The 24,432-nt window shown below is 45.9% G+C and overlaps 1 protein-coding gene across 4 annotated transcripts in view; it reads left to right on the forward strand.

Moving 5' to 3' along the window:
• The window catches only part of PLEKHA2 (pleckstrin homology domain containing, family A (phosphoinositide binding specific) member 2), a 74,634-nt gene extending 50,713 nt beyond the window's left edge, over window positions 1–23,921 (forward strand). For 3 of the 4 annotated variants that reach the window (XM_005856440.2, XM_005856437.2, XM_005856439.2), the window contains exons 6-12: window positions 4,488–4,628; window positions 5,119–5,265; window positions 5,521–5,589; window positions 6,163–6,233; window positions 10,549–10,612; window positions 19,576–19,653; window positions 20,066–23,921. In XM_005856440.2, coding sequence (XP_005856502.1) covers window positions 4,488–4,628; window positions 5,119–5,265; window positions 5,521–5,589; window positions 6,163–6,233; window positions 10,549–10,612; window positions 19,576–19,653; window positions 20,066–20,428 — 933 coding nt within the window. In that variant the 3' untranslated portion in view covers window positions 20,429–23,921. Of the gene's footprint in view, window positions 1–4,487; window positions 4,629–5,118; window positions 5,266–5,520; window positions 5,590–6,044; window positions 6,116–6,162; window positions 6,234–10,548; window positions 10,613–19,575; window positions 19,654–20,065 lie in introns of all 4 variants that reach the window. The other variant, XM_005856438.2, reaches the window with a different exon arrangement.
• The last annotated feature ends 511 nt before the right edge of the window (window positions 23,922–24,432 follow it).

A 24,432-nucleotide genomic window follows, 5' to 3' on the forward strand; every position in this document is an offset into this window, starting at 1 on the left:
GTGTTTACTCCACTTCTGCATCATCTTCTATTGTGTGTCCTTCCTTAGGGAGGTTAAGATGAGAGGTAGATGTGGGGCTGGGGCACCTTATGGGTGACATACATATTTATTTTAAGGCACCTTACGTGCAAAGTGAGGCATCAGGCACTTGGGGGGATGCAGAGATGAAAGTGTATTGAGCTAACCCTTCGCACGTGCCATATGTTCACCCCTCACGTCACTCTTGTGAAGAGGTGGTTTTATTGTCATTTTTTTCTATAAGGAAAATGGAAATCAGGCTCTTACCCAAAGTCTAGAAGTTAGTAAGTGGTAAAACTGGGATTCAAACCCCAGGGCCCTCTGGCTCCCAGGACCTAGGAGTTTATAAAAATATTAAAAAAGAGCAGCAGTGTTAAAATAGGTTAGCTTACTCACCACTTTTACCTACATGGTTTCCTTCTTGCCTTGTAAAAACCTTAAGTAGGAAGGGCAAGTGTTATTATCCCACTTATAAAGGAGGACATGGAAGTGCCTAGAGATCAGAGAGGGTTGCCTAAGGTTCTGGAGCCAGGATAGATCCAGTGCTTCTGCCCACAGATCATTGTTCATATTAGGCTAAGGTCATTAAGTCCTTATGATTGAAGAAAACAGTCACCATGTGGTATTTAAAGAATTGGGCTCTCTCAGAGTATTAGCATTTCTGTGTTTTTTTTCTGTGGCCACTGTAACAAACTGAGTGGCTTACAACAACCGAAATGTATTCTGTCCCAGTTCTGGAGGCTGAAAGTCCAAAGTCAAGGTGTTAGCAGGGCTGTGCTCCCTCTGAAGGCTCTAGGGGAGAGTCCTTGCCTCTTCCAGCATCTGGTGGCTCCCGGCAGCCCTTGGTGTCCTGCCTTGTAGCTGCGTCATTCCGCTTCTGCCTCCATCATTGTATGGCTGTGTGTCTGTGTGACCTCCCCTGTTCTCATAAGAACATCAGTCATAGAACTTAGGGCCCACCCTGAACCATATGACCTCATCTTAATGTAATTCCACGTGCAGAGACCCTATTTCCAAATAAGGTCGCATTCTGAGGTTATGGGGGGACGTTATTGAACTCGCTACATTTCTATAAAGGGTTGAAAATTGAGCTGTGCAAGTCAGGCAGTCCTCGGGCAAATTACTTCATTTTAACGAGCTTTTGTTTACCTCATCTATACGAAGTGAAGCACAATCCCCCACCCCCACCCCCCTGTTGGATTGTCCCTCCCAGCAGTCTAGCTGAGCCCGGTGAGAAGAAAGATGAGTCCTTGCAAGTCTCATGACACAGTGCGCATGAGAGCCATGTGGATCTGCAGCCTCAGAGAACACGCCGCAGGTGGATGGCAGAGGGCACACCTTTAAATTGACCGCTGGGGCCCTGACCGATTTGGCTCAGAGGATAGAGCGTTGGCCTGCGGACTCAAGGGTCCCAGGTTCGCTTCCAGTCAAGGGCATGTACCTTGGTTGCGGGCACCTACCCAGTGGGGAGTGTGCAGGAGGCAGCTGATCGATGTTTCTCTCTCATCGATGTTTCTAACTCTCTATCCCTCTCCCTTCCTCTCTGTAAAAAAATCAATAAAATATGTTAAAAAAAATAAATTGGCCGCTGGGCCATGGACAGACCAATAGGATGACCTTGTTTTCAAGCTCGGAGCGTAGTTTTTGTTGAGTTTGTCCTTCACGGACTGAGTCAAAATCCTCAGGAGAGTAACGGTTTTGGAAAGGCTGGTCGGAAGCAGCACACGCTGCAGGGGCATGTGCACTGACTGCCAGCCATTCTCTGGGTGGATGACAAGATTCTGAGAGGCAACACAACAGCTGAGCTTCTATGAGGCTTTTCCTGGCCACTGTGAGCTTAAAGCCTATGTCCCTGTTTCTTTGCTACGTTTCAGGAATTCATATGGGTCATTTGGGGAGAATTTCTGCTGTTCTATGGTGATTATATCGCTAAACACCCCAGCAATTCTCAGCATTCCTAAGGAGTTTTATCTCACAATAGCAAAACTCTGGAGAAAATTAGAAAGGGTGGTAGGTAGGTAAATAGGTAGGTAGGTGTATTTAGCGCAAGGGTGGTTGGTAGGTAGGTAAATAGGTAGGTAGGTGTATTTAGCGCTGGGGAGTCAGGCAGTCCTCGAGCAAATTACTTCATTTTAATGAGCTTTTGTTTACCTCATCTATACAACGGAGGAAATAATGACACTAATGCCTACTAGATAGGATTGCTCGAGATTAGGGAGAATGCAGAAAGAGTTTAGCTCATTGCTTGGCATTGAATGTTGGCCCAAAGCAATGGGAAGGCTGTTCTCTCTCACCAGCCAGAGGAAACGACGGGGTAGGTTTGTGGCCCAGTCTGGCGAGGTGGCAGGCAGAGGTCACCCTGGCCTAAGTAATCGGAGTTTGCAGGCACGAAAGAGGGGTCTCGTCTTTCTGGGGCCCCCGTGTAATCACAGTGGTCTTCCTCCTTTGAAAGGACACCACATGGAGTGGCCCTTGGTCCCCCTGTGCTGAGAGCTCTTGAAGGGTCGCAGCGGTTCTCAATCTGTGGGTCGCGAACAATGAAAAAACATCCTGCATATCAGATATTTACATTACAATTCATAACAGTAGCAAAATTACAGTGATGAAGTAGCAACGAAAATAATTTTATGGTTGGGGGTCACCACAACATGAGGACCTGTATTAAAGGGTCACGGCATTAGGAAGGTTGAGAACCACTGGTAGAGTCTTGGGTCTTTCTGACTCCCTGGGCTGTGGAAGAAGAGGAAGAGGATGTTAGCTTTTCTCACCCGGCCTGCAGTTCCTTTCCTGGCAGAGCCGCACAGGGCGCTGAGTTCCCGTGAATGAGAGGCTCTGTGATGCTGTGGACACCACACCAGCTGGGAGTCAGGGTCTGCTCTCTGGTTAATTATTAGTCATGGCTTTGGCCAAATGACTTGAGTATTTTGGGCCTCTCTTTGTCTCTTACAAATGAAATATTTTTTCAGAGTTTGCAAACTCTTTTATAAGTGACAGGGAGGAAGTGGGCAGGGAGGATGAAAAACAACCCAAGTGTAGATAAGTTCCACGTGGCTTTGGTGTGGGGGGACGGTAGGGAGAGTGGCAAACTGACGAATGTACTGCCCCTCTAAACAGTGAGCTGCGATGGGGCTGGAAATCTGGATTTTTATGTGCAGTATCCCAATTTTTTTTAATGAGAATTTCTGTTTGTGTTTTTTATGATTTAAATATATTTTTATTGATTTCAGAGAGGAAGGGAGAGAGAGAGAGAAACATTAATGATGAGAGAGAATCATTGATCGGCTGCCTCCTGCACACCCCACACTGGGGATCGAGCCCACAACCAGGGCATGTGCCCTGACCAGGAATCGAACCGAGACCTCCTGGTTCATAGGTCGATGCTCAACCACTGAGCTATGCTGGCTGGGCAGTATCCCAAGTTTTAAATGTAGATTGAAACATGTACTGTGTAGGGCAAACCAAACACAGTTTGGGCAACGTCTGCCTTCGGGCCAGTTTGCAATATGTGGCCTGTGGTCTCAAACTAACCATGAACATGCTGTGATTGCTTGATCAGCCGGGGCGAGGGACAGACATAGCTCACGCTTCAGAAAGGGCCGAGTTTGTACATGTTAGCACCATTTGCGAAATGTTAATTAAAATAATTTGTAATACTTTTGTGCTGTTATTTGTGTTTCTAAAGTTTTTAAGTGTATATGCGCTGTCATTTGATAACCACAGCAACTCTACGACATAAATGTGATTTCGCTTCCCATTTCACACAGGGGACTGTGTAGGTCCAGAGAGATTCAGTGACTTGCCGAAGGTCGCTGGGTCAGTTAGTGACAGATCAGGGCTTATACCCTGGCCTGTTGGCTGCAAAGCTCATGCTCCTTAATTCTGTATCATATACCACATGTGTGTTACCTATGCCCCTGGCATGCTTTCTTCTGTCTTCATATTTCTGGTTCCTTCTCCCCCTCCAGGTGACTGTTTGCACGACCCTTCCTCTGGAGACCCCCGCTGACCACTCTATTTCTAGCAGTTCCCCTGCTGCTGTCTAGCTCAGCTCCTGTGTATTTTTTTTTTCATGGCACTTGCCAAGATTTGCAGTTATTCTGATTTGTAGTTATTTTGCTATGCAGTTGTTGTCCGTCTCCCCTACTAGCACATGTGCCATGAGGGCAGGACTTGTGTCTAAATTTGCTGTTTTATCTTTAGTCTCTCTCCAGGGAAGGGCTCACAGTAGGTGCTCAGTACATTTGTTGAGCAAGCGTGTGTGTGTGTGTGTGTGTGTGTGTGTGTGTGTGAAGTGGCTGGCAGAGTTCTTCATATTCAGCTCCGGATCAGTTGAAGGCCTGGGGAGGAGAGGGGTGTCTTGCTATAATTTAGTACATTAGCTTTTCTCATCCCTCTCCATCCTTCTTTCGACTCCCTGCTTTTCTTAAGCCCCTGTTCGCTGTTGACCGCAATGCCCTCATTCTTCCCAGGTACCCAAAGTTGGGAACCTGCCTCTGACGACAGAAGTGCTCAAAAGCCTAGCAGCTCCTCCGGCCCTGGAGAAGAAGCCGCAGGTGGCCTACAAGACAGAGATCATCGGAGGGGTGGTGGTCCACACACCCATCAACCAGGTGCTGGGCCTGGGCTGCCAGGGGTCGTGGGGGTGTGTAGTGCCCTGTGTGCCAGTGTGCACAGAGGACTACACTGAGGACAGGGTGGATGGGGCGAGGCAGAGCCACATGGATGTAAGGAACGGCAGTGCAGAGACTGAGGCCACTGAAGCTTGACGCTGTGTGGCTGGCACGGTTTGGGACGAGCACGTGTAAACCCTCTGAGGCGTGGGGCTGAGGAAGGCCCGCGAGGCTTCCTGGCTCCTCTGATTTGCTTTCTCTGTCCTTCCCTCTCTCCTGGACCTGCCTACCCTCCCTAAGCGATATTCCGCGAAGGCACTTGGTACAGTGCCTGATGGGAGCAAAGGAAATCTTTATTTTCTTGTTTAGTTCGTTGACCCTCATCGTGGGCAAAGAGGCCAGAGGTGACTTGGCCAGAGGGAGCTGGGGGTGGTGGTGAGCTGCCTAAGGATGGAGGGGCAGGTGCTAACCGGACACCATTTCCTTGTAGAATGGTGGGGACGGGCAGGAAGGGGGTGAGCCAGGGTCCCACGCCATCCTTCGAAGGTCTCAGAGTTACATTCCCACGACGGGCTGCCGGGTACCCACTGGCCACCCCTTCATCAAGAGCGGCTACTGCGTGAAGCAAGGGAATGTGGTGAGTGTCAGCGCCGGGGCTGGAGCGGGTTCTGGTGACTCCTTGAGTCGGTGGGTGTGGGTGTAGACGGGAAGAGTCCTCTGTGCCTCCACCCAAACCCCGAGGGGCTTGGGACCAAACATTCACCCACAAGTCAGAGGCCTGGCCCCGATGGGAGCCGGGCTTCCCTGGGCCGCATCCTGGGAGCTTAGCACTGGAACCCCCTGCAGAAGCTGGGACCCCTTCCTAATGTCTGCTCTTTACTCTGCATTTCAGCGGAAGAGCTGGAAACGTCGCTTCTTTGCGCTTGATGACTTCAGCATCTGCTACTTCAAGTGTGAGCAGGTTTGTAGTTGCTCTGGGCCTTCTGAGAGGTCATGGAGGGAAGAGGAACCTGGTAACCCCGTGTGTGTGTGTGTGTGCATGGGTGTGCACACAGAGATGTGGGCACACACACGGACTCCCGAGATGCCTCCGTCTTGTCTCCATCCCACACAGAGATGTGGGCACATACACGGACTCCCGAGATGCCTCCGTCTTGTCTCCATCCGTCCTGTGTGCTCATTATTACAGTGGCCCGGACTTCCTCCCTCCTCCTATGCAGCGAGCTGTCCTGTGGTCAGAGCCACAGAGCATCTTTGTAGATTTTTTCCGCTCTTGATTCATTTGAGACCTTGCCTTGCTTGTAACCTGCTTTTAGCCGACCATCTCCAGTAAGAGAGGCATGTCAGTTAGCTGGTGTGGGCTGTGGCATTATGGGACGGTCTTGTTTACCTATCTCTACATTTCTCCCCCCCCAGGACCGAGAACCACTGCGCACGATACTTCTCAAGGATGTCCTCAAGACTCATGAGTGTCTGGTCAAATCTGGGTAATTGTCTCTGCTCGTTTACCTATCTCTACATTTCTCTCCCCCAGGACCGAGAACCACTGCGCACGATATTTCTCAAGGATGTCCTCAAGACCCATGAGTGTCTGGTCAAATCTGGGTAATTGTCTCTGCTGATTTTTTTCCTGATCAGAACCCCCACATGCCCTCTGGAACCTCTGCTTACTGCCCTTTTGCATCTCTGTTCACATCTTCCAAGACAAGGGCTCAGGCCTGAGGTCTCGTGGTGGGAGTCACCACATCCTAGCTGACATGGGTGTGAGGCCACACTGGGCTGGCTTACCCTCTGCCCATAACTTCACTCTCACTCCTGAGAAGATGAGCCTGTGCAACAATTTTCTGATGGAGAAAAAGAAAGCGTGTAGGAACAAAGAAGAGAGTGGTGCTGAGATGCTTCTCGGAGGTAGTTAAATGCTCATCCCACAGGAGGACTGGGGCTCAGAGGGGCCTGTGCCCATCCTCACTCACTTTGCAGCACTTCTGGGCAGCTCACTCTTATGCCGGTGCCTCCTCCCTGAATTTCTTATGCCTTTTCTCTTCTCCCCCTTCCTCCTCCCCCGCCTTTGACAAGTCCCTGATACCCCTTCACACAGGGTGATATGGCAACTCTGTCACCACAACTGGGCAGGAGAGGAGGCATTTTTAATGTGTTCCTCTTTCTGCTAGGAAATGGTTACCTTTCAAGTGTCATGGTGCATAGGATGATTTGTGGACCTGGGGCCCCAGGGGGAGGGCTCTCCCATATGCAGCACCAAATACAGATGCTCCTGGAACTAAGCTTTAGAGACCCAAGGGCGTCTGGACATCTAGAAATCCTCATGTTGGCCCTGAATCTGCAGTCTTTAGGGACTGCATGGTGGCCGGTCCATCCCGTGAACGGGGCGAGCAGAGATGGCATCACCAGGGAAGCTGTGAGCAGCAGGCAGCCTGCTCCGAGCGAAGGCGAGGCAGGGTCAGCGTGAACACTGTGCTGTGTGACCCAGGGAAGCAGGACTGAAGGCCGCACTGTCCTGCACATGGAGCTGAGAGCACAGGTCAGGGAAGTCCCAGTGGCGATTTATCATTCGTGAAAGTAGCTGGAGACGGGAGTTCCAGAAGTGGCTCCAGAGGAGTGGGCGGAGGAAAGGCGGCATGACCGGAGCCTTGGAGATGTCCCTGACCCTGGAGGGCCTGTACAGACTGGGCATGTGACCGCGTGAGCATGTTGGGAGCTCAGAGAACCCAGATAAGGCTCAGTCCGAAGAGTGCTTCGTACTTTGCTTACATCTCTGACTGTCAGACACAGACGGAACTTTGAGTAAAAGAATGAAGGGGTTGGAGATACTGTGGGGAGAAGTCCCCAAGCCTCTGCAGGTCCCAGGCCTGTGAGACTGCGTCCTCTCCCCGACCCAGTCAAGGGGCTTTCGGGCATCTGGGTCCTGAACCAACATTTGCTGAATTGCACGGAAAGGCAACATGTAGCCTGAGAAGCAGAGTCCTCCCTCCCTGCTTTGCGTTTACCTCCTCAGTAGTTGATTCCACGATGCCATTCTGTTTGCAAGCGTAGTTTCAAAGGTTGAAGTGTTTTAGCGAGAGAGAGTGCAGAGCCATCTCTACTGAGACACTCAGCAAGTGATGCTAATCACAGTGAAATGTGTTTCAGGTGGCCTCTCTGTGATGCACACGGTACCAGATGCCTCTGTAATTGATCTCTGTGGTGACCAGCCTGATCAAGGAGGTCTTCTCATCTCTATTGTGCAGTTAGGGTACAAAGGCTCAGCAAGTTTTAAAAATATTCCTAAAATACCTTTTCCCAAGGTGGAGTCAGCATTTGGCCCCAGGTCCACCTCACCCCTGGCTCGCTTCCCCTTCCATGTGGGTCTTTAGTCTCACGCTCCTCTGCCCGGGGCCCATGTCTCTGGCCCAGCACCTGCCATTCCCTTTCAGGTCTTCATTCACGAAGCCAGCCTCACCTCTGATCAGTCCTTTCTGGAATTATTCTAATTCTTGGCGTTCAGCACACGGTCTGACACCAGATTATGTAGTTTTGCTTTTTTATGTATTTTTTTTTTATTGAGAGGGAATTAGGCCTTTCACTCCTTATATATCCCCCACTGTGACTGGATACACATATATTTAACATTGTAAATCATTTCACCTGGTTTGAGGTTTGTCACCGAGTGCGTATCAGCTACTTCTTGCCTTCTTTGTAGAAGTCAGGATCCCTCGTCCCAAACTGGCACCCAATTTGAAGCATCTTAAAGTCGTCTACTCTCTCCTTCCTTTTCTCCTCTTTAGTGTCCAATCCCCTCAGCCCAGTGGAATGAGGCACAGAGCAGGAATTTAATGAAGCTGGTGGAAGAGGGTTCGGAAATGAGAGATTTGGTACCCTTAGGGGAGGCAAACAATGGAGTAATTAAAGCATAGACCCTGGAGTCAGACCTGGGAATTTAATGAAGCTGGTAGAAGAGGGTTCGGAAACGAGAGATTTGGTACCCTTAGGGGAGGCAAACATGGAGTAATTAAAGCATAGACCCTGGAGTCAGACCTGTGTTCAAATCCTGACTCTGCCATTTACTAACTCTGGTACCGTGGGCAAGTCATGTGACCTCTCTGAGCCTGGGTTTCCTCGAAGAACAGATTGGTGGTTGCCAGAGGTGGGGGTGGGGAGTCGGGTAGGTGAAATGGGTGAAGAGGGTCCAAAGGTACAAACATCCAGTTATAAAACAAATAAATCCTGGGGATGTAATGGACAGTGTAGAGACTGTAGTTAACAATACAGTATTGTATATTTGAAAGCTGCTAAGAAAGTAGAACTTAAAAGTTCTCATCACAAGAAAAATAATTTGTAACTGTGTAGTGATAGATGTTAACTAGACCGATTGTGATCATTTTACAATATATAAAAATATCGAATCATTATATTGTATACCTGAAACTAATGTAATGTTATATGTCTATTCTCTATACTAGTATATAGGGTGTCCCCCCCAAATGTATACAGTCGAACCTCGGTTCTCGAACATCTCCCATCTTGAACATTCGGTTCTTCATCAAGTTGTTCACAGAAAAAAGGTCTTGGTTGTTGACCAAAACTTCAGTTTTCAACCTGACAACCCTTTCATGCTGACACCTCAGCATGATAAAAAGGTCTCTCAGGCAGCAAACAAAGGAGAGAATGCTTTTGTTGCTGGGGAAATCCACAATTAGCACAATTTTAAAACATAAAGAGGCCATCAAGAGTGCTAATGTTGCTAAGGGTGTGAAAGTGCTCACAAACCAACAATCACAGGCAATTGAATAGGTAGAAAAACTGTTGTTGATTAGATAAATGAAAAGGAGTTAACCAGTGATAGCAATTCTGAGGCTGTGATGTATGAAAAATTCGTTTCAGGCTAGTGGGGGGTGTGGTAAACTTAAGAAAAGAAGTGTTTATAAATTAAACGGTATATTAGACTTGTATATAAGAAAGATTAAAATAGAATTGTTTGAGGTCTGGAACAGATTAATTCAATTTGCATTATTTCTAATGGAGAAAAAATGATTTGGTTTTCAAACAAATTGTTTCTCGAACAGCCTTCCAGAATAAATTAAGTTCGAGATATAAAGTTTCACTATATACACTACCAGCTGATTAATTAATTCACTTAATTAATTAATTAATTCACTTAATTTTGAAAGTGAAATGTATGTTAATAAACACTGACTTTATAATCATTCAAAGTGTGTATACATATTTGGGAGAGACCCTGTATATATCTATATATATTTATATATATCTATATCTATATACTAGTAGATAGATCTATTTATGTATCTATCTATATAAAATAAAATTTTTATCTACTTGACCCAAAAAAAAAGCACTCTAAATAGTGCTTTGCACAGAGCACATTGTACATCTTAGCCACTAAAGCAAATCAACCAACCCACAACTGTAGGTGGTGTAGGGTGTGGTAGATATTAGCAGTCAGTTTATCTGGTTAGACCTGGTGGTAGTGGTGATGTGCATGTGTGTGGTGGGGAGGTCCCATGGAGATGTTGAAACCTCCTGAGACCCTCTAAGGCAGGGGTGGGGAACCTTTTTTCTGCCAGGGGCCATTTGGATATTTGTAACATCATTCGAGTACCATACAGAATTATCAACTTAAAAAGTAGCCTGCTATATTTGTTTAAACTTCTAATTAATTCATCCCTAATGCGTTGGCTGGCTCAGACCAAATGATTTCGTGGATCTTATATGGCCCACGGGCCAGATGTTCCCCACCCCTGCTCTAAGGAGTGAAGCCAGGGGGAAGCCCTGTAATGTTTTTTGAGGCAGGGGCTGAGGGAGGAATGGCCTTTTTATGGTAGAGTACTGGTGCCTTGACTTAGGACAAACCAAGTCCTCGATGTGTGTGCCAGCCTGCCTGGTAACTGTCCTTTTCTCTGTCTAGGGATCTCTTAATGCGGGACAACCTGTTTGAAATCATCACAAGCTCCAGGACCTTCTATGTACAGGTAAAAAGCCCGCTCCACGAAGGCTTGTATGTCCCATTTCTGGGAACGGTGTACGCAATCGCCTCACCGTTTCCTGTGCTTTCTCTTTTATTTTGCTTGAAGTTTCTAGTTGGTAAATTTAGCCCCTGAAAGTCAGTGTGAGTCCCATTTTATTCTAAACAGGATGTTTGCCAAAAGCTTCCCAACCATGAAATATAAGAGCAGGTTGAGCCACTGCACTGGGGAACGTGAGTGAGGATCAGCTGCTCCCAGCTGCTGGGAGCCAGCTAAGCAGAGAAAAGGAGAACCGGTCAGTGGTTTCACTTCTCCTTTGGAGGGTATTTATAAGCTCCGCCCGTGTGGTCATCCCTGTGTGCGGAAGGACAACAGCTCAGAGGCCCCTGTGCAGGCGCCAGGTGCACAGCCCAGCTGCACAGAGAAAGCCATTGTGTGGGCTCTGGCCGTTCAAGCTATCAGAGCTTCTCCCCTTCACCCACAGCTGGAGTTCTCCCAACTCCTAAAATTGTAGGCACTGGGAAGGCAGATTTCCAAACAAGCCCTTAGCCCAGCCTGTGCTGTGACTCATACAGCATTGTGATAATACATTTCTAGTGCTAAGACTGCCATGTCACATGTCGGTTTAAATGGGGAGGGGGTGTTTAGGGGGGCTCAGCCAACGCTTTCAAGGCTTCCCCTGCCCTTTCCTCTATGTTTCAAGTGTCACTCCCGTCCATAGGGGTCACCCCTCCCCCATGTGTTGGGTAGCAGCTCCAGTCGTCCCCTCTCTGAGCTGGCAGCCTTAGCTGTCTGTGGATTCCATCCTATATGATAAAAGGGTAATATACAAATTGACTGAACAGCAGAACGACCGGTCACTATGACATGCACTGACCACCAGGGGGCAAACACTCAACGCAGGAGCTGCCCCCTGGTGTTCAGTGCACTCCCACAGGGGGAGCGCCGCTCAGCCAGAAGCCAGGCTCATGGCTGGCGAGTGCAGCAATGCTAAGGATGTCCGACTGCCAGGGAGTGGGCCTAAGCTGTCAGTTGGACATCCCCCGAGGGCTCCTGGACTGCGAGAGGGTGCAGGCCAGGCTGAGGGATCCCCTCCACCGAGTGCATGAATTTTGTGCACCAGGCCTCTAGTATATACATATATTTGATTTTAGAGAAGAAGCGAGAGGGAGAGAGAGATAGAAACATCAATGATGAGAGAGAATCATTGATCGGCTGCCTCCAGCACACCCCCCACTGGGGATCGAGCCACAACCTGGGCATGTGCCCTTGACCAGAATCAAACCTGGGACCCTTGAGTCCACAGTCCGACACTCTATCCACCGAGCCAAACCGGTTAGGGCCATTCATTCAGACAAGCACTTGTCATCCCAGGAGAGACGACACAGGGAAGCTGCGGAAAGTGGTGCTGGGGGGTATTAGAGCTGGTTCCATTGCTGTTCAGGGACAAAGTTTTAAACTGTAGATGCAACAAAGGCATTTCCATGTCTGGCTTTTAAGAGATATTTGTAGAATAGTCTTCAGAATGCCAGCCATTCTGCCTCATGCTGGGGACACTGTTTGGCATAGAACAGATTCTGAACCAGAGAGAGAGAGAGAGTGAAGTACACAAGCAATTAACACAGTGTGATGGGGTTGGGGAGAGTGTTCGATGGATGAACACAAGGGAGTTTTTAGGGCAGCGAAACTATTCTGTATGATACTGCTGTAGATGCATGAAATAGAACTTTACAGCACAATTTAAAAAAGCATTTAGGAGGTCAGGTGATCCCAGTATGGAATGCAGAATATGCCAGAAGAAGCTAAATGTATCACTAGTGTGAACCTCCCTCACTGGTGGGGATAGGAGAATATCAACAAAACAAAAGTGTGCCGAGTGCTACCATTAGACTGAGTAGTGGTTGCCATGGGAACTCACAAAAAGGGCATCTCCCCCAGCTTCAGGGAGTCAGGGGAGGTTTCCTGAGGGAAGACATATCTAAATCTGAGTCTGCTGAGGAAAGAATGGCCCAGGCAGAGGGAACAACGTGTGTAAAAAACAACAACAACAACAACAACAAAAAAAACACCTGGAGATAAAAGGAGCACAGAGCATACAGGAGGCTGGAAGGCAGATGCACAGGCCCCTGACCTCGCAAGCTGTTAAAGAATTTCTCTTTTATGCTAAGGGTGAGGCCCCTCGAGGTTTAACTAGGGGAGTGACCCAGTCAGATCTGCCTTCTAAAAATATTACTTGGGCAGGTGCTCTCACTTTCAGAGCCTTGTTTTCTCATCTGTAAAGTAGAGCTGATAGCCCTCCACCCTCGCCCCTAGAACAGCAGGCTGGCTGTGTAGAACAGTGTAGAGGACTGATGAGAAAGGGGGAAGATAGGAGGCAGGCCAACTTGAAGGCTGTTGTAATGTAGGTGCGGGATAAAAGGAACCCCGAACTTAGGGTGGATGGACAAGTGTGGGACATGTAAAGCTGTGAAAGGGTCTTTTCTAGGACTTGACTGTTGGTTGGGTGTGGGGCGGAGGGAGAAAGGAGCAGCAAGGGCAGTTGGTGGCAGCAATCACTGTGAAACGGGCAAGCCTGGCACAGGTGGTTTACCTTGTACACACACACCAGCAACAACAAAAAACGTTCAAATGGTTTTCCATCATCTGCATGAGTGTGTGCATGTTTACCAGTGGCTTCTCATCCCTTCTGTCCCCCTTTGCGGTCTGCTCCCACGTTTCTGGGGCAAAAGAACGCTAACATCACCCTGAATAAATAAATGCGCGAATGGACACATCTGTTTATCACAACTAACTCAAAGAGGAATCTGAAGTTAGAGAAGAGTAGGGATTAAAAATCACTAAAGATATGTATTATTTTATTTTAAAATAGCAACTATTAAACTGATTTGTGTTAAGACAAGTACCATTTTATGAAAAGGAACTATATTTCTGAAACAAAAAAGGCAACAAGAGTAGCATTGTTTTTTGTTTTTGCAAATCTCATTAATGGCTGGCTTAATAGAAGACAGCAGGATTCTCATATCTGCCTCTGCATTCTCTCTGGGGCCATATGTTGTTTTGATGGAAGAATATGAAGAAAATCTGGCCCTGCACAGATATGTATTTGGAAAGAAGGCAATATTTTAATAGCTTTTCCAGGTAATTGTGGGCATTCTTCTTTGATCCTATACCAAAACTTGGCAAATGGTAGTTTCTTCATGTTTAGATGCAATGTGGAATCAGAAGCCAATAATAATAAACTTTCATACTCTTACATTAAAATCCTTTGGTTAGTTTTTCGCTTCGAATGAATCCTTTTTACCAATGCATGATTTTGCAACTGTGTGCATAGGATGCTTGGAAAATCATGGTCTTGCTAAGCTATGCAGATCTTCCAAATGTGGACACATTTTATTATATAACTAGTCTCCTGGTGCACGGATTTGTGCACATTGAAAGGAAATTAATTAGAAGAAATATTTTAATATCGCTGTTCACATCTTGCTAATGAAAATAGGATTCTACCAAGTCTCCTATCTGTCTACTCCAGGACTTCTGTGAGGATTAAATTAAATGAGAAGCACGGGAAAACACTTCACAGACATTTGGTTAAACTGTAAAATGTTTGCACCTGGCTATTGCTAGTCACTAGGGAGAAGAAGCCGGGTGTTGCTATGTGACGTCATTACTGGGCGCCCACAGCAACTGTTTCTGGGCTGGGCTGGGCTGGGCTGTGGGCAGAATTTTGTGCCATGGGGTCTCGGCAGCATTGGCTGCAATTTGGTGGGGTGTCCCACTTGGGGGATGCCGAGTGTTGATTTGTTTGGCGCCAGGTCCATGGCCAATGCGCATCATGGCAGCTCCTGTGTTGAGCATCTGTCCCCTGGTGGTCAGTGCGCATCATAGCTACCAGTCAGGCGGACACTTAGCCTTTTATAAATATAGATTTTTAAAAAATCACATTTGTTAATATCAGCATCAGCATCATCAACAAGTCTTTTTGTATATATATATTTTTATTGATTTCAGAGAGGAAGGAAGAGGGAGAGAGAGATAGAAACATCAATGATGAGAGAGAATCATCGATTGGCTGCCTCCTGCATGCCCCCCACTGGGGAACAAGCCGGCAACCCAGGCATGTGCCCCTGACCGGAATCAAACCTGGGACCTTCAGTCCACAGGTCGACGCTCCATCCACAGAGCCAAACCAGCCAGGGCTCATCAACAAGTCTTTAAATATGGAAAGCTGTCGAGCTCATGGAGGTAGATATAAGTCTTCCGAAATTCTAATTTTTGCTTTGAAAGCTCAGAATTCATCATTTGCAAGAAAATACTTTCATGAACTTCCTGACATCACAGGCTCATTTCTTTCAGTTTTGAGAAAGTTCGTCATATACCTAAATCTGAATAAGTTTGACAGTTAGTTTGTCTTTCGGTTTGGTTCTGATCTGCTTCCTAAGGTGTTATGCTCAGTAAACCTGCTTCAAAGAACCGTGTGTCCTCGGTATCTAGGTAGCTCGACCATAGAGCAGGGGAGATCTATGCAGAGGAAATAAATCCCTTGGACAGAAGAGAGAGACTTGGGGAACAGAATGGGGCTGGATTCCAACCACTTAGATGTCGGTCATTTACCTTCTATGTCAGGTTTACCTTCTATGTCACATGTGTGATCTCTCACACTGTAGTATTTCTTTTGTGTTAATAAAAAGCTAGACCGTTTATTGGCCACTTCGCTCTCCTAGGCACAATGCTAAGCAATTTACAGGCAGCATATTACTTAATTCTCCACAGTGTCTGAGGTCATCTTCACTTTGAGATCATAAACCTGGTGAGTTACAGGACTGATTCGGAGGCACCGGAGGCTAGGATGAGACCTACTCATTTGTGTTGACAAGCAGCCTGGTGCAGAACCCAAGACGCAGAGGGAAGTCTGGCTCTGAATTGGGGAAGACCAGCTTGGGGGAACTGGGTGTCTTGGCAGACGGATCGTGGTGACAAAGATCCAGAATCTGGCAGTAATCAAGTATCTAAGCTTGTGATGCTAGCAAGCTAATCTGTAGGTAGATGGTTCTCACTTTTGAACAAGGGCTCAAAATGAGGTTTTAGTTTTTGGAATACAAGTCAAGCGAGGCTCCCCATTTCCCAGTCATAGAAAGTCAAGGGTATAAGGTAGCCAAGAGGATTAGTTATTTGAAATGACTAATGTAGTGCAGACTGGCTTTGATGACTTGGCATAAGCCCAGTTGTCAGCACTAGAGGACTGTGTCAGGACAGAAGTTGTACTGAGAGGGCTCACACGTGGATTGCAGAGTGTTGGGCTGGAACTCTTTGGATACTTACGGTTTTAACGTAGACTACAAGGTACATGACATCACTCAGAACTACATAGTGTATATGACCTGGGTTGTCATGTGGCAAGGGTGTCTAAAGATGAGCTGGCTCTTGGGCACAGGGTAGGTGTGATTAGCTGTTGGGAAGAGAGGGCAGAGATTGGGAATAGAATGAAGAAGGAGTTGCCTAAAAATTTTAGACAGCTGTAGTGGAAGTGCCAGAAGTTCATATTGGAGGCCTTTTATTGATAACCTCTAAAATCCCATGCTTCAAACTATTGCATCTGTTGTATTGCTGGGCTCATAGTAGGTATTCATGAAAAGCTCACTGGGCTGCAATAAATCGAAGACTGCAGTCGTCCATTTTAATGCCCTTTGTTTCCCCCCCACCACCACCACCTCAGAAACTGCCCTCAAGAACAGAAACCCTACTTTTTTTTGGAACCAAGCACCAGAAACAAATGCACATGTTTAAGCACACCAGGAGAGGATGCGGGCATGAGTTTGGCACATCTCCTCATGTTCTCCATTTTAAACACTTTTTAGTCTTGGTGATTCACATGGTGTGGGTGGACTTCAGAGCTGGTTTTTACCTCTAGTTCATAAAGCTACCTATGTGTTACGGTTTTAAGGTATTTTAAATTCTTAATTAATGCTAAGCACAGGCTTTTTATAAAAGATAGATATACACATACACCATGATTTTTGCATACAACCTTTGAGGTGTCAGTGAATGTTTGTTGTCAGTGAATCCCATTCATAAAATGATTACTAGAGACTGTAATTGTGATGTCAATAAAGTAATATTCTATTTCTTCTCATGTGGGATCAGTTACAGTATCTGCTTTTCTATTTGAATAATATTTTAAAATAGCAGTTTATTAGTTAAACATTAAAGTAATGCTTACCGATGTTTGTTATTATTAACATTAACATGGCTGGGTTAGCTAGCTGGATTATCTGACAGAAAAAATGTCCTTAAACAGAACTAGAGAATTAGAGGAACATATAAGTAGCAAACAATTTCTATCTCTATTAATTAAATGTTTTAAGAAAGAAATTGAATTATTTTGCCTATCATATTAGCAAAGATTTTTAAAAATTATAATATGTAGTTCTTGCAAGGGTACATGTAGAAAAATAATATATTGTTGGCAAATGAAATTTTCTTGTAGTTGACTAGAAACATTTCTGGCCAAATGTAAGAGCCTGAAAGGAATGCATACTGTTTATCTAGTGATTCCTCTGGGAGTTGAAGAATCTCACATATGAAAAAGCTTTATGCATAAAGGTGTGACTAACAGTGTTATTTATATTAGAGGAGAGTTGGAAATGATTGAAGGCATTTTAGAGGATTTTGATTCTTGGTCTTGAATCCCCAGATGTTAAGTCAGGTGATTCCTAGGTTTCTGTGATTCAGTGACTCCTTGCTAAGTGGAGGCTGGTGTGAAGAGGCCTAGGCTAGTTGTATGAGAGTTTGTTGGTGAGGTCTCAAAAGGCAATCAAATAGGTGGCCTGTGGCGTGTGGGATAACAGTTGACATTGGGGGTATTTCCTAGGATGATGGAAGGGGTAGAAGGAATTTAACAGTCCTGGACACGGATTATTGGAGTGTCAGCATGGGGCTCTTGCAATTTGCTTAATGAGATTCCCAGATCCCTATGTGATGTCAGAGGCCTTTGTCTCTCCCTCAGCTCCCATCTCTGTCTTCCCCTCTGTCTTCTAACATTCACCTCTCCCCCCCCCCCCCCATCAAATCACCTCTGCTTCCCTCAAAGGAAAATCTCTAAGAAATGCTTTTCTACTATTGGACAATTTACCTTCATCTCATTCCAATTCGAAATAACCCTTTTTCCCTCCCAAATATGGTACCTTATTTGATCCTGATAATTTGATCCTTTAGGTAGGAATTGTCTGCAGAATGAGGGGTGGGGGAAGTCTCAGAGAGGGTGGTGAACATATTTATAATGTTGGAATTTAAGGCTTCATGTATAATGGTAATAATAAAATAACGAATGCTTATAATGCCCTTTCTGTGCATTAGACACTGTTCAAACTGCTTTACCTGCAAGAGCTTATTTAAGTCTCCCAATAGTTCTACTTGTTGACAGGCTAGCTCTGATATTAGTAAAACACCTTCCAGAAGAATCTTGAAGATCTTGCCCTGACTATTTTTTTGGACTAGGGATGGATTTGTCTGTTTCTTGGGGAACCACCAGCTTGTCAAATAACTGGGAAAAGTCCGGAGAGAGAGGGTGCAGGTAAAGCTGCAGCTCTAGCACGTGAGAGAACTGTTCCCCTTGGGCCCTTGTTGCTACACACTTTTGACCCGGTGTTCAGGGTGTGACACCATTTCCCTTGCAATTTGCTCCTGTACACATCTAACCAAGGAAGCTTGGTTTGGGGTGACAGAAAGGGGTAGGGATGAAGTTTGAGGGTTTTTAAAAAAAACTCATTATGTATTATTTTGATATAACGCAAAGAGAAAGAATCATTTTGGGGATGGGGAAAGTGAGGGTAGTATGTGGACAATTTTGCAGTCTGGGCCGTGGTGTTTGCATATACAGATGCACACTTGTGGTTTTTTTTCCCCACACTTGTGATTTGGGATGGAACCATTTGGGGAAGGCACAGGGGGACAGAGAGAGGTTAGCAAATATAAATTTCTGGAGGTCAAGGCTTCAGTCTCGGTCCCATCTTGTGCCAGCACCTGATGCCATGTGTAATACTGAAGAAGGCCTCAGTAAACTTTTGCTGGGTTCGCTAGAATTCAGCCCCTATAAAGCTGGAAAACACAGAGGACTCCACTTGCAGTGGTTTTGCCTCTAGATTTTCTTCCTTTCTTCACAGAGTCGCTGCTGCCCCCTTCTGGGCTTAGTAGGTATCTCTGGGGGAAATACTTTTTTTTTTTTTACTGTTCAGCAGTGTCCTACATGTTTTTAAGCTTAGCACTCCAAGTCTAGCAACTCTGAGGCCTGGATGGGGAGTCAGAGCAGACTCAGGTAGTTTGTGTGTGTGTTACTGGGGATGTACCCGCAACCCAGGTACATGCCCTTGACCGGAATCGAACCCGGGACCTTTCAGTCTGCAGGCCGGCGCTCTATCCACTGAGCCAAACCGGTTTTGGCAAAGGTAGTTTGTGTTTTGAGAGAAGCCCTGCTTGGCGATGATACACATCTGGGAGGCGTTGCAGAGGATTTGGCTTGAATGGGACCGGAGTTGAAAATACGCTTACTTTGTGCAGATATCTGTAATGGAAAGATGACTGCCCTGAGAGGCAGGAGAACTGGAATGTAGACCGGCCATAGACCCCGAGCTCTGACTTCCTGGGCCTCATGTTCATTTCCTATAAAGCTGGACCAGGCCGATTGTGTTCCAGAAGGGGGTCCGGGACTTCAACAGGGGAGGGGCCTCTAAGCTCTCCCCGCCCTCATGACCTCTGCCCCGCTGCTGAGCTGCTCCACTTGGAGCTGGTTTATTTATGAAGTGTCAAATCCGAAAAAATGTCCTCAAAAGTCTGAAGCCACTGGACGAGATGATCTCTGAGATTCTTCCAGCTCTAATGGTGTGATTTTTATGAACTTAGCACTGAGTCAGAGCCTTGAGCGCTGAAATCATGGTGCCCGGGATGCCTGTGTAAATGCTGTGGGTGTTTTGCAGGCGGACAGCCCAGAAGACATGCACAGCTGGATTAAAGAGATCAGGGCAGCTGTCCAGGCCCTCAAGTGCCACCCCAGAGTAAGTCACTTCCTTTCTGTCGCATAGTCACTGTCAACTGGGAGATGCGTGTCCTTGAGGGGGCAGGTTTTATTTGGGGCTGTAGGCAGGCAGCCTGGTCCCAGCTGAAGCCCCGGGCGGCCTTGTTTGTTTTTCTCTGTCGACTGACTTGGGTACATATTTGTTTTTTAGTTTTGGTTCCTGGAGGAGGTGAGGTAGGGTCGGATAGGTGTGTCCTACACAGCTCCCTGTCAGGCAGACTGACAAGTCTGGAGTGAGTCCCTGTGGACTTACTTGGTTTCTGTAGACAAATGTCTCTGGACTATGAGACGGTGATTGTGGGTGGGTACTCATCCTGGGGCTTTGGGATAAACATTGTCAGGAAAGCCCTCACTTTCCTTTGTTTTTTTTTCCTTCCCTTTTATTTTTGTAGGAAATGTCCTTTTCTCGATCCATTTCTTTGACTCGCTCTGGAAGCTCCAGCCTGTCGGGTGGGCCCAACTCTGTCTTCTGCAGAGGACGGCCACCTGTGGAAGAGAAGAAAGCCCTCTGCAAAGCCCCCTCGGTGGCCTCCTCCTGGCAGCCCTGGACACCTGTCCCCCAGGCCGGGGAAAAGCTACATCCACCTGAAGAGACTCTTGAGGACTCTTTGTTCACGTCTCGACTTGGGGAGAGCAATACTTCCGGGGCATTGCCCAGCTCCCGGATAAGGCACCGATCGGAGCCCCAGCACCCCAAGGAGAAGCCATTTATGTTCAACCTTGATGATGAGAACATACGGACTTCTGATGTGTGATGAGGCTTAGCGCCCAGGGAGGGAGGGACGGGGAGGACTCAAGCAAAGGAAGCCATGTCTCAGTTTCTCTATCTGCTGGAAGATAGTCAGAGGCCTTTATGCCGCTCATATTCCTTTGGATGCTCTATGGGAGGGGCCCATCCAGCTGGCTTTTTAAAAAGAAATATCCATGTGGTGTGTTTAATTTGGGAAAATCACTAGGTTATGCTCAATGGAGAGCAGGTTGCCTTTTGTTCGACTATTGAAAGGTCGTCCTGATGAGAGAAGGTTGGAAGTCCAATTTCGTCCCTAACCAAGTTTTATTTCCTTGTCCTAGTTTTAGTTCCTTCCCTTTGTTTTCAGGACAGACACGGAATCTTAGGCCAGTCATCTGGCTTTATCCTGTTCCTCTGTATTGGCTGAAGTTTGACTGTGAAGTAAAAGGGTGGAAACTAACCCACCTAAACAGAGAGAGGAGAGGTGGAGACCCAGGCTCCGCTTCACTGGGATCCATTCTAAGGGGAGGTGTTAAAATCTGGGGGCTAATCCATCAGGGCAGATCCCCATAGAGAACGAAATAGGGACCTCTTGTAAGGAACGGGGAATGATTCATTCAATACATCAGTTAATTTTGGGAACGACTCTGTTCTCATGTAGATGTTCTTTGACCCCAAATACTGTGGGTGTGAGTGACAGACCTGCCCACCTGGTTTCTGGGTCCAGCCCCGAGGATGAGTTTATCAGTGTTAAATGTTATGACTGTTGAGAACAGAACAGACATTTCCCTTGATACGGTGTTAGTTGGAATGTGTGGAGAGTTGACACTTGTATGATAATTCACTTGTGTGATAGATCAGATCTCTATTTTAGAGTCTTAGATTTGCTGTGAAGCAGATGCTGGGAAGAGATGGATTAGAGCTCATCCAGCTAAGTTTTCTTGATCCATGTTTTCCAAACAGAAGGAAAGGTCTGTTTTAGCATAGACATTATCTTGAATCCTGCCTCACAGCTCGTTTTTCATGGTCCAACAGTAGTCTAAGTGTAAGTGCTGTAATATTGTGTGCCCTGGCATATTTGCTTTCTTTTTATTGTTTGTGTTGTCCTTTGAAAGAAGCCTTATGTTCTTGCATGATCCGACCTTGTAATCTGATGAGGTGTTCTGTGTACTTAAGAGCAGAGAGATAGAAAGATAATCTTGATAGATATTTATACTTTTAATAAAATAGAAACTGCATAGAAACTCTGATTTAGAGGCTATGCATTGCTGACTAGAGATGTCCCAGGTAGAAAAGCATAGATTGCATTTCCCACCCAAATTTCAGGGTGTACCTTCTTCCATTTGGCAAAAAAAACAAAAAACTATTTCTGGGGCCCCTGGAAGGATTTGTCTATCCAACTTATATGGTGAACTGCTCAGGGTTCCCTAAAGGGAGAGACAAGGTAACTCATTTCTGTCTATAACTTTTATCAGCTAGGTCAGTTAATTATATCTTTAAATTATAAAATTAATGACTTGTGGAAGAGACTAAGAGAAGTATTTTTACCTTAATAAATCCCTTTCCCTGCTTATGTCCACATCTAATGCAGAGGTGAAAAGATGTGATCAGAAAATCCTTAGGAACTTGAGGGAAATCTTATGTTTCTTTCAGGAGCCATTCTTTCCTTGAAGTCCATGTCATGTTGAGAACTATTCTTGACTGCACTGTGTTGGAGCTATACTTCACTTAAATTGCTTGGCATAGTGGTCCTGGTATAAAAAGGAAATCTACTACTGGGTCGCTCTCTCTCTCTCTCTCTCTCTCTCTCTCTCTCTCTCCAGACTCTTATACACTTTTGTCCTTAGAAACCCTTGGTTTGGGAATTATTTATTTGTGAGTGGTGGAGGTTACAACATACTTCAAGTAGCCTACTTCCAAAAGTCATTCCAAATTCTTAAAGCTCTTTGTCTCTGGTTTCATTTTCCAGTTTTCCTCAAGAAAATTATTTGGCTAATAAGTGCACAATAAGTCATACTGAATTAATGGAAATCATTTAGAGACTTTTGAGGTCTCTTTAAACATTCCTTAACTCATGGAAAGTTGCCACCTTTTGGTGTGTAAATTGTAAAAATCTATGCATTTCTCTCTTTAAAATTAAACTCTGCTAGAATACTACTGCTACATTAATTGGCCATTATAATAAGCTGATATGTTTCTTATTCATTAGTCTTTTTTGAGAATGTGTTAAATTGAACATGCTTATAAATCCAAATTGTATTATCATGATGGGGGAAAACAGGGACTCTAGTTGGCAATTTCTTCGAAATTCCATGTTAGAACATATTAATGTAGTTCCAACACCAGGTAAATATAATTATCTTCAATGAAGCCTGAAAGCATTCTCATTCTCAAACCTTATTTAAGAATTCCTTTTGTGTCCATATTTCTTACCTTCTGGCCAATTTCACAGCACAGCCTTTTAATGTCACTACACATGTGAGCCAAAGGTGGTATATGTACGATAAAAGCATTTAGTTTTAAATGTATAAAATGGAAGCAAAGCAAAAAATAGGGTAGGGATGCACTATAGGTTAGTAGTTAAATGCATAGGCTCTGGAATAAAACTGAGTTTTAAAAAATAAAATAAAAGGAACTAAAAAAGGTACTGCATTTTCTTCGTGGAATAAAAACCTCTGAGTTGTGCTGTTTTTATAAGACATTTGGCGGCATCTTGACTCACTCTATGTGTAACTACTTCAGGTGGTCTTCCCTAGAGCTGAACTATTCACCACTGCTTTTGAAAGCTTATGGATTTGCTCTCTTAAGTCAGTTGATGGTAAACAGAATTGGGCTTTTTTTATACTGTGAGACAACATAAACATACATTAAGTAGAGTGACCTCCGGTCAAAATGTTGGAATTACACATCTGTTTCTGGGTAGGACGCTGGAAGATTCCCATGAGAAAGTAGATTTAAGGTCCAGTTTTGTAGTTCACTTACAAGTTGCTTTTTTCCCCCCACTTTTTTTGAGTATAACTGCTCTGACATAGGCTAAAAGGACCCAGTAAATAAATAGCAGGCTCAATACTGGAGCAGTGGGATTTGATGTCTATTTGCACTGACAACTAAATAAACAAGCATATGGAGGTAACAATATTTTGGTAATGGAGTTTCCCAAATCAGCTTCATTGATAAACTTTGAACATGTCAGAAATGGTTACGTTTATTAAATCATTTCTACCCATTCCCTTTCTCTCTGCGTGTTGCCTGCAGCAGTCAATTACCATCACTCATCTAGGCAGAGTTTGAACTGTTTGATTCCTTTCCCCACTGCTTAGGAAGGTGTGGCGTGATTCTGTGTTTTGAACCAGTATGTTTCAGCTGTGAAATGCACTCGCTGTAACTACTGAGCTGAGTGCATGGAAACGGTTGTGCTTCTCATGTTATGTGCTCTCTGAATTGGTATGTAGCAAAAAGTTAATTTTCTAAAACTGTTTTGTGGCTTGTTTTGTAATAAAAACATGAGGATTCTGAAATGTGGTGTGTTTTCCTAATGCCCACCGTGGGTGGGTGCTGGCTCTTGTCATCCTGCCCCTATTGGTTTTATGGATTTCACAATGCAGGTCCCTGCTCAGGGTCGGGCTACTGCGCGCCTCTCACCAGTGCCTGGGGGGTGGATGTGGCCCTTGGGGAGGGCCGAGTGGTGGGAAGATGTATGGGTGTGTATGTGGAGAGGTCTGCCAGGCTCTGCCCCTTAAGTCTGGCACTGGTGGAGGTGGCACCCTGGCCGGGAGTGTGTTGCTCACTTAAAAGTGGTTGCGGGTCCAGGGTAAAGTAACTGGAAAAGTGGGAGGAAGAAGGGAGCAGCATGGTTAGACCTTCGCTTCAACCCGCTGGGCTGGGACAATTCCTCCTGCTGTGGCTGCTGCTGCTGCCCCCGGTGCCCGATCCCAGGGTGGAGGCTCAGAGGACCTGGCCCTCTCCGTTCTGCCCCGCGGTCTGCGAGCCAATGCGCTGCCCCCCGCTGCCCACCTGCCCCTCGGGGGC

The sequence above is a fragment of the Myotis brandtii genome, unplaced genomic scaffold (genome assembly GCF_000412655.1).
Source record: "Myotis brandtii unplaced genomic scaffold, ASM41265v1 scaffold103, whole genome shotgun sequence".
NCBI classification, from domain to species: domain Eukaryota; kingdom Metazoa; phylum Chordata; class Mammalia; order Chiroptera; family Vespertilionidae; genus Myotis; species Myotis brandtii.